Genomic DNA, 10,614 nt, shown 5'->3' with positions numbered 1-10,614 from the left:
AAACACACGCCCCCTTACTGAGAGTGAAAGTGGGTGACAAAAGGAAAGGTTGTTCAGCAATTCGCTGATTCATTTTAGCTATTCGGTTCATTCGTACGGTTCGTTTCAATGAACCGATTCAGATAACCTATCACCAGTTCCCATAAGAATGTATTGCCTGGTTTCACAGACAGGGCTTAGGTTAAGCCAGGGTTAGGCCTTATTCAATTTGGACATTTAATTAGCTTTTATAAACGTGCCTTAGAAAACATAATAGGCTATATCAGTTCAAGTTACTTAAAGGGGTGGTATAGTGCCCTTTTCACAAGATGTAAAATAAATCTCTGATGTCGACCCAGAGTGTGTATGTGAAATTTCAGCTCAAAATACCCCACAGATATTTTAATATAGCATGTTAAAGTTGTCACTTTTTAGCCCCTTTCACACAGAGATTCCGGAAAAAATACACTGCCAGTGATTTTCCGGAATCAGAGAGTGTGTTCACACACAACCCTTAAAAATACCGTAAAGACACGTGACATCGATGTGACTTGTAATGTCTCAGCAGCGTCTTAAGTTTGCTTATGAGCTGCGATTTCTCTCTCGAGAAACCACGCTTGTGCATTTTTTTCTGATTCGATCATAAACGGCATTACATACCGTTTCAGTAGCTGGCGAACGATCCCGGCTTCAGTGTCATCACTACGACACGGCATTATTACGGCTTTTGTTCACACAGCGCGCGTTCCGGGACTGAACACGGCAATGTTACTAGGTCCCCAACCCCTAGCATTGGTAGGTTTAGGATTAGTTGTGGGGGAGGGGTTAGGATTAGGGGAGGGGTTAGGATTAGGCAATCAGGTGCTGACTTCAACGAGGGGGGTAATAATTTGGCAGGGGGTAGAAATTCGGCACAACACCTGTATCAATCCCAGGTCGTGTTTGCGTTCACACAGAAGGCGATCTGGCAATTTCCCGACAATTTGCCGGGATCATCGCGCTGTGTGAAAGGGGCTTTTGAGGGTGAGCAAAAACTCACAGTTTTTGTGTCTGTCCCTTTAAATGTAAATGAGCTGCTGCTCCCAGCACAGAGGGCGGAGCTATACAACAACTTGTGTCCTTTCACTGATTTAGTCATTGATTAGCATATTCTGTCTTGATAATCTATAAATCGCGTTCCCGGGAGCAGGGTTTATGTAAATTGTAGGGTTCATGATGTCACTAACCCGGGAGGAATGTCCTGTAGTCCCTACCAGCTGTTTGTTGGAGATGGAGAATTGTAGTCCTTAAAAAATGATTTCTTTAAAAGCAAATATCTCCCTTTGCTTTTAACTTTGAGCGTCGTAACTTTGCAGATGTTGTTTATGTCAACATTACACACTAACTAAAGTTAGAAAAGTGAAATCATAATCAACCACCCCTTTAAGTTTAAACTAGATAAAATATACTTTTTAGTCTGGGACTAGGCATTTACTGTGAAACCGGGGGTGAATGTACTAATTTAGATGGATTATGTTATATAAAAACAAAAAGTCAAAAATATAAAGTCAAATCACATTTATTTATAGTGCTTTATACAATACAGATAGGGCCTAAAGCGGCTTCACGGTAGGCTAATAGACAGGAAAATAACAGTGTGTTGCAAAATTCATTAATTATGAAACTACTTCAATTTCAGCTGAAATGCGGCTCTACAGAGGTGGCATTCAGCTCAGCTCAGTTCAGTTCAATGTTGATTCAATTCAGTTCAATAACTGTCAATGTTGCAAAGGTAGGCCAAATCATTTCTGAAACGACTTTAAAGGCAGGGTAGGTGATTTGTTGCAGAAATTTTTTTTTTGTTATAGTAGTTGAAAGTCTCTTCACATCCTGATAGCAATCACTAAGTCAAATGGTCTACCCATATTGTCTGTGGAAGGCATAAGACCATAAAATTGTCGTCCAATCATTGCATTCTGAAAAATTTTTCTAGAACAAATCACCTACCCTTCCTTTAATTTTAGCTTTACAGCAGCTCTATAGATGACAAGTGCTCAATATCAATTGGGTTATGATCCCACATGTATACACCACTCTAAAAAAAGATGGTTCTTTACACGCAGTAACAGTTCTATTTAGTACCATTTTGTCCTGAAGAACCCTTTATGCTGAAATGGTTCTTTGTGTTAGACTAGAGTTTAGGGTTCTTTATTCCCACCTTTTTGTTTTTCAAATCTGTAACTGCACTGTAAAAAAAATCCCCGTAAAAAAACGGTAATATTCCGGCAGCTGGGGTGCCAGAAAAAAACGGTAAAATTACAGAAAATAACCAACACGTAAAATTACAGTAATTTTCCTTTATTTAAATCCCCGTAAAAAAACTGTAATATTCCGGCAGCTGGGGTGCCGAAAAAAAAAAACGTAAAATGACAGAAAATACCCCACACGTAAATTTACAGTAATTTTTCTTTATTCAAAATACAGTTTTTGGCTGTAATTTTTCATACGTTTTTTTGTATTTTGAGCTTTTTAATGTTTAATTTAACAATACACCACAATATAACAAAACTCATTCTAGTTCATAACTATACACATGTCAAAGCCTCCTCATTAGGCTACTGATTTTCTGGAGCTCAGATACAACTACAGTTACTACACAGACTGTCAACATACTCTCAACAGGTAAATTATTTCTTTCTTAAAATGTCTATAAATTATTACTTAAAAAATTGTAACAATCATTTCCTAACAATCATGTATTTTTCTCTTTTTAATTTAACAGAACATGTAAGTGTGAGCAGCTCTGTTCAGTTAAAGGATAGCTACTCATCTTCTCTTCTCCACAAAGTAAGTAACAAAGATATGGAATTTTTTTAAATGATGACTTTATGCCTAAACATACCCAGTCAGAAAAAAATTAAATAAAATAAAATAAAGCTATACCATGACTTTATATCACTTTTTTCCTTTTAACGTGGTAAGGGGCTAAACCTGTCAATTTTTGCAAATTTTGGCCTTCATGAACAAATGGAAGAGACACAATGTAACTCTAAACTCAACTGTTTATTTCAGATGCTGTCACGTATCATAACCTCATCATCTGCAGAGAGAAACTGCCACTCAGAATACACACATAATGAAGGATGTAAAGACAGGGGATTGTGAAGATATTTCACTGGAACTTGGTCTTCATTACATCTAAATCGTGTTCAATGTCAATTTTTATTTATTAATGTATTCAGCTAACCTCTGTTAGAGCACTGTCATTTTTGCTATGCCAATAAAACATAACAGTACCTAATTGACATGCTGGTTTTTTTTAATGTAAAATCCAAATAGAGGCAACAAGATATAAGACCAGGCAAAGAGGGCTAAAAAAAAATATTAATACATAATTTATATTAAAAAATTTATATAATCATAGTAATATTAATAATATGAAGATATTATACTAATATACTAATATTAATAAAAATAAATATAATTGAAAAGGTTTATTATAACACCATTAAGGTCCTATATAGCACTTTCAAAGCATGGTTCTTTATGGAACCTTATAAAAAGGGTTCTATTTAGCACCAAAAAGGGTTCTGCTATTGTTACAAGCCGAAGAACCCTAATTTGGTACTGTTTAGAACCATTTTTTATGATCCCATGGCACCCACACCAGTTAGTCTCAAACAAAACTGTTGCTGCTTGTCATACTGTCTTTATGTCCATTTGTTGTATTGGCGTTGTAATATGCCCCTCATATTTTTTATGTTATTTTGTCACTCGCTGTCCTGTGTGTTAGGCCTGGGCTATATTTAAAGGTATAGCAGAGGATCTTTCCAAATTTTAGATAAGACCCGCCCTCTCCACTTTTTGAAAAGTTTGATTGATTCACTAGAATGATTGACAATTAGGAGGACCAATAGTTTAGACTACCCACCAGGAAGTAAAACATCCTCTGCTATACCTTTAAAATGGTTTTATGTAAATTATCACCAAGACTTGTTGAGAAACGCAATTAGAACAAAAATGGTCAAATGACAAATTTACTTGACTTTTTTTGTGGGCTACATACATATGAAAGCGCTAAATGCCTCATTCGTAGCCTTTGCGAATCAGTTCGAATAAATAATTTAAAAAGAACCGGTTCAAAAGAACAATTCGCGAATCGGACATCAGATAACGGAGAGGCGGATCCTTGAGAGAGCAGGGCTTCATAAACCTCCTCTCGCTGTTTTTCCAATGGGGTACGAGTCAGCCTTGTGACTGAGCAACAGGTCGTTCTCTCCGCTATCCTGGACTGTGTGTGAAACAATAACTGCATTCACTATGTTATGCCACATAACTCGTCCGGACTCGGTGGTTCTGGAAGTGGAGGTGGACCCAAAAGCAAACGGAGAGGACATTCTCAATAAGGTGAGTGTCTAGAATTAACGAGTTTAGGTTGCGATATATATTCAATCATTACATAAATACATTTGTACTAAGACTCATTAGCATCATATAGCGTAGGCTATAGAAAGCAAAAGTAATCATTGCCATGGAAAATTACTGTATAAAACTCTTCTTCTTTTTTTTGCTTTATCAATGTTTCATCAGTTGTTTAAAAACTAATTACGTTTATTGTTTTAAATAGTTATTTTCCATTATAAATTATTTTAACTATTTAGCCTCTTTATTGGAATATTTTGGCTGTTATTACTATAGTATTTAGTATTTTAGAAAAGTCTATACACACATTTTTTTTAGTTACTTTAACTATACAATTTTTGTAATTCTTATGTTTCAGCAAATTACTATAAAAGCAGGTGTTCTCTCATACCACGTTACCACTTCAAAAGTCCCTCTTATGTAATACTTTTGTCTTTCTAAAGGAGGAGGGGTGCAAAGAGCCCAAGTCCCAGCATTCTTCGGTTAAAAGCACACACTTATGCATGACAAAAAAAATGACCATGGTTTTGTTTTTAATTTACAGATATGCCGGAAAATGGGAATCATAGAGGTGGATTATTTTGGACTTCAGTTCACCGGTGCAAAAGGAGAGATTTTATGGATGAATCTCAGAAACAGGATTTCTCAACAAGTGGACTGCCTGTCTCCCTGCAGACTGAGGCTGCGAGTGAAGTTCTTTGTTGAGCCGCATCTAATCCTGCAAGAGCAAACCAGGTGAAACTCCTCCTAAGTGAATATAAGTTGTAATATTTTATTATAGTGCTCAGAGTTTGTGCAAATCTGCGCAAAACAGTATTTTTCCATTTTTGACAAAACAGGATCCATCTGTGGCTGCAGAATCTTTGAGGTTTCACATTTTTGCTCAGTCTGGAGAACTTGAGGCACGTGGATAACAGTTCTGTTTTTTTAGTTGTTTTTCTCATGAGCTCAAACAGGAAGCAGCTGCTTAAAGTGACAGCATAATTCAAAATTATGTTTGCCTCTGCGGTTTTGTGTTATTACCTTTGTCCCATATCTCCATACGTCTTTTCATATATCTTTCTGGCTCTGTGGCAGGGAGTTGCCAGTGTTCATGTTTGCTCTTGAAGCTGGCACTCTTTCAGTTAGGGAGTGCCTTGTGTAGGCCTGCTGAGGTAAATAATATTTCTCTGGAGGCTTTTTGGATGTTCAAATGTTCACACATGTTTCTTAAAGTTTAAGAAAAGTAAACACTGAATACACTAGCAGTACAGTGTGTTCCCTAAGTAGAGACTAGTGGAGCTGTTCGGTCACGTCTGACGAGGGCTGTTGGTGGGGGTGGGGAGGTGTCAGTTTGTCTGATTCTGAGTTGAAACATGTTGTAATGTGATTCTGCCTCTTACATAATCTTATACAATGGTGGGACAAGATCCAGTGCCCTCTCCATCAGCCTTTGTTAGTCTCTCTCAGTCTTTAAATCCATGATAATGACAACAGATCAATTATTGTGGTGGAGGCTGTGTGCTTGATTGTTTTATATTGAAATACATATTGGCTAATATACTATTTGTCTTTTTGTGATGCAATACCCATCGTAGTAAATACACCAGTTGGCAATAGGTTTGATCTGCATTATTGCCAGAAATGAATTACAAAATTAAGAATAAATTACAAAATGTATACTACTTCTACAAGTGATTTATGTCAAGTTGTAAAAAATAAGTGCCAGAAATCCCAACTCTACTTCTGTTACCTCAGTTCACCGGGTTTAGACCGCTGGCGGCCTGGCGCTGAGTAAACCTGGCTTCAAGCCAGCTCATTTTTTAGATAATATCAGTGGGCTGACAGTGCATGAAAGTTTCTGAGAGATACAACTAGGCTATTTATTATAGTGTGACGATTGAAAAACGGTTAAATATTCATGGTATTTACACAAACAAGTATCTCAGTTAACCATGTAAAGCCTAAATAATAGTGGATGGAACAGTTTATTGAAACTTTAGACAAAATGTAAAACAAAAAAAAGTTATGTTTTGTATCATATTTGATAAAGCAGGCTTTTGTGGCCCATATAGTAAATGGCATAGTGAGAATATGGTGCTCATACCCGAGGAGGAAAAAACATCAGTTTTATTCAGAGGTCCAAACTGAGCAAAAATGTGAGCAGATGATTTTATTTAAATGGCCAAAAAGTAAAATGAAATTCAGATTTTTTTGTAATGTAATTCAATGAGATTTTTTATTACAGCACAACAGACTACTTCCATAAAAGGCATATAAATCCATTTTAACATGATTTTTCAAAAAACAACAACTAAAAACTAAACTTCAAGTTGCTTCAGTCAAGTACATGTTCATCTTTAATATTATTAAAAGTTGTATTTATTTATTTAAATAAATAATATTTTATTATTTAAAATACATTATAAAAGTTACCCTTACGAGGCCTTTTACTTGCTAAAAAAGTATGAACTATCAAGCAGAGTGCAAAAAAGCACATAGAATATTGTATAAAATGGGGTTTTCAGCAAAGTTTTGATCATGTTGATAATTTAGAGGACTTAGAAATTCATGTATCAAATATTAACAGTAGGATTATGAAGTTATGAAAGATTTGTTTTCCCTTCGGGCACTAAAAAAACTGTACTGATGATTCAGCACATTTCAGTCAGAAGCTGTTGCTTGCTTTATGATTATGTCCATATTTCTAGGGTTTCATCCAAATTGGACAATTTTTGCCTTTTTTCTTGCCTTTTTGTCTCTATTCTATACATCATTTATCATATGAAAACAATTTAGGTAAATAATATACATTCGTGTGGAAGTATACAGACTTGATTAATGTGCTTCTAGTTCCTCATTCAATAGACTTCAGTGTTTTGTTGCAAAATGTAGATTTATTCAATGTTTTAATGTATTTTTCTGTTACTTTGCAGACATTTGTTTCTGATGCATGTGAAGGAGGAGCTTTTCAAAGGAAGCTTGCGATTGGACGCAGAGCAGGCGATCAAGCTCTGCGCACTACTGGCTCAGGCAGAGTTTGGAGATTACAACCAAAACACAGCCAAATACTGCTACTCACAGATCTATGGTCAAGAACCCAGCCATGACACCATCAACAAGTAAGAACACTGGGAAGTGAATATTCTCAGTCAGAATAGCATTTGTTCTTCCTCCAAACAACACTAGTTCTTTCTCTGAATGCAGTAGAAAAAAAAGGAAGTGATTCAGATAGTTTTGTGTAATAACAGCGCTGTCTTTCATGTTTTTATAGTATTTGTCTGAGGCATAAGGCATTGGAGGGTGTTAGTCAGGCTTCAGCAGAGTATCAAGCCCTGCAGCTTGTTTCCTCCCTCAACTACTATGGCGTGGAATGGCATTCCGCACGTGACTCTGAGGGACAGGAGCTGCTCATCGGGGTCGGACCAGAGGGCCTGTTTGTGTGCAAAACAGATTTCACCACTATTGAAAGGTACATATATATGACATTTATAAGAAATATTAGTTAAGTAGGTCATTTAAAGATTTAAAATAAATGTTTCTATACCATGATTTCTGATTAAAATCTGAATCTAATTTTTTTTCCCCAGAATCGTATACCCAGTCATTCAAATGGCCACTCAGTCTGGAAGGAATGTGTATGTGACCATCACAAAGGACAGTGGGGACAGTATGGTTCTCCTTTTTAAGTTCATCAGTCCTTGTGCTGCCAATGGACTATATCGCGCTATCACAGAGATTCACTCCTTCTATAGGTGAATACTGTTATAATTCTATTAGACTTGCTAGAGTAAAGGGATTTTCATTTTTGGACGAAATAAACCTTTAAGCGTTTACTGTTTCTGTTCATTCTGTTCAACCAGGGTTGTTCTAGTTTTGAATTTCGAATTTTTTTCTATTTGGTATTTAAATGAGCATTTTCACTTTAGTTTTTGTTGGTTTTCACTCTGTGAAAGTTTATTCTAGTTTTATTTGATTTATTTTAAATGAAGTTTTAGCATTTTTGTTGTAGCATGTATATATTTTTTTATTGTTTTAGAGTCATAGAAAACAGAAAATATTTTAGTTTAGTTTATGATTTCCCAGTTAAGCTACTTTTTAATTTTATTTCAATAAACAAAAATATTTTAATGTTATTTAATTTTAGTTATTGCTAACAATAATTCAACTGTGTTTAACTACTGAATTTGCTTCAGTTTTGAATTTGATGTAAAGAAGCAATACCTAAACTTTACGGGCTCCATTAATGATCAATACATATTGTAAATTTTTAGAACAATAAAACAGCATTAAAACAATTTAATACCCATGTTTTATTTAACACATTTTGAACTTAACTCTTCAGGTGTGACACTGTAATGAGCACGGTGAAGATGCAATATAGCCGTGACTTCAAGGGTCACCTGGCCTCCCTCTTCCTCAATGAAAGCATTGACCTTGGTAAAAGGTACATCTTTGACATTCAGCGCACATCCAAAGAAGTGTATGACCGTGCCCGGCGAGCCCTGTTCAATGCAGGGATGGCTGTGAATGGATGTGGGAGCCCAAGAGACAGTTACAGTCACTCGCCGCTGAGACAGATAAAAGTTGAAAGGGAAAAGCGAATGTGTGTCGGCTGCAGAGAAACTCACATTCTCAAGGAGAAGCTCCAAATGCTACAAGATGCCCTTACCTGCGCTCTGTGCTGCGAACAGGAGATCAATGCTGCTTTCTGTCCTTGTGGACACATGTTCTGCTGCTATAAGTGTGCCAGCCAACTTCAGGTGATTATTGCATCATTACAATACATATATATATTCTTATATATATACTGTATATAGCATATTCAACATTCATGTGATTTTCTCATGCTTAGGAATCGTCATCTAAATTGACCAGTTAAGTTAATGATTAAGAGAACTTGCACTATTAGGTTTACATAACCTCTGGTTACCCTCTTAGCATATTTCTCGACATGTGGCATCGACCATTAGCGGCTGTTCAGGCTGAAGATCTTGATACGCAGCAGTCCTATGACCTTTTGAATTTCACAGAAGTGTTATATCAGTTCAGTAAAACTGGCACATCACCCAACTGCATAATTAACAGGAACAATAAAGAAAAAATATAGAGGTGTAGATAAGAGGAATTTGTTGTATGTTAACATTCGTGATATTTTACCTTCTTTCCTCTCTTATCAGTGTTGCCCAGTTTGCCGTTCAGAAGTGGACCGCGTTCAGCATGTCTATTTACCCACCTGTGCCAGTCTACTTGGCCTGGCAGAGGCAAAAACCACTACCTTCAGTGTGCCCAGCGGGACTGCCATCTCAGAGGATTGTGCCAATAAAGAAAACACCTACCAGCTGTAGGATGGAGAACATCTGCACATGGACACTATTGGCCAGAGACTATTTTAAAAATACAGAAGAAATGTTAGGATCAAATATTTAGTGGTTCTGTTAAGTAAGCTGAACTGCACAGAGTGAGGCTGGCTATCCAGAAGTACCTCAAAAAATTCTGACTACTGCGAATCATAATGTTATTTTTCATAGTGTGCACATTACAGGCCTAAAAATGAATAAACCATTTACACTGGAGGCAACTGTTGTGCACGGTACACAGCAACATTTCCTATGATTTTTTTATGTACTGTATCAGAATGCACAAGTCAATACAAATGTAGTTGTTAACACTCCACATCCTCAACTATATTCTTTATCAGAAAGGATTTTTAAAGGTTTATTTTATATTTGTCTTTGTTTGTGTTTGTGTTTGCAGTTTTATTGTACAAATATTTCAACCAATATATTTCATTTAATTACATGAAATGGGTTTCTTTCTAGTGCTACTGCAGTATTCACAAAATAAGCCTTTAATGCACTATATTACAAAAAGGTCTAAATAACAAAGAGTTATGTCCTCTTTTATACTGACATGTATTTCATCCGTATCCAAATAGAATAAAGAGCTTTTACACACCTTTTAATACCTGCCTGGTATTATTATATTTGTTTTGTTGAATTAATTCTAGTATAGATTAATTCTCCAGTATACAGTAATATATTACACCTTTCCATGTGTACCCTTGGTCATGCAAACTGTAATACTATAGTCAAACTCACAAACTCAGATACAGACTTTTCTCTTGATCCACTCATATTTAACTGTATTATATTTTTTTGTAAATATTACAATTTTGATCAAGCAAACATTGATGAAACTTAACATTATCTAACCAGGCAATATCAACAAATCTCTCCAACAGTGGTCCAGTCT

At 35.9% G+C, this 10,614-nt stretch overlaps 1 protein-coding gene across 1 annotated transcript; it reads left to right on the top strand.

Moving 5' to 3' along the window:
* Positions 1 to 4,180: 4,180 nt before the first annotated feature.
* mylipb (myosin regulatory light chain interacting protein b) lies at positions 4,181 to 10,324 on the top strand. Its single transcript, XM_082149482.1, has 7 exons — positions 4,181 to 4,365; positions 4,925 to 5,115; positions 7,296 to 7,481; positions 7,634 to 7,831; positions 7,950 to 8,114; positions 8,705 to 9,122; positions 9,540 to 10,324. The coding sequence occupies exons 1-7, from the start codon at positions 4,279 to 4,281 to the stop codon at positions 9,705 to 9,707; spliced, it is 1,413 nt and encodes a 470-aa protein (XP_082005608.1). The 5' UTR covers positions 4,181 to 4,278; the 3' UTR covers positions 9,708 to 10,324.
* Positions 10,325 to 10,614: the final 290 nt, after the last annotated feature.

Source organism: Leuciscus leuciscus (genome assembly GCF_965113295.1).
Source record: "Leuciscus leuciscus genome assembly, chromosome: 20".
NCBI lineage: Eukaryota > Metazoa > Chordata > Actinopteri > Cypriniformes > Leuciscidae > Leuciscus > Leuciscus leuciscus.
Note: the sequence above shows the minus strand (reverse complement) of the source record. Positions and strands in the feature narration are given on the sequence as shown.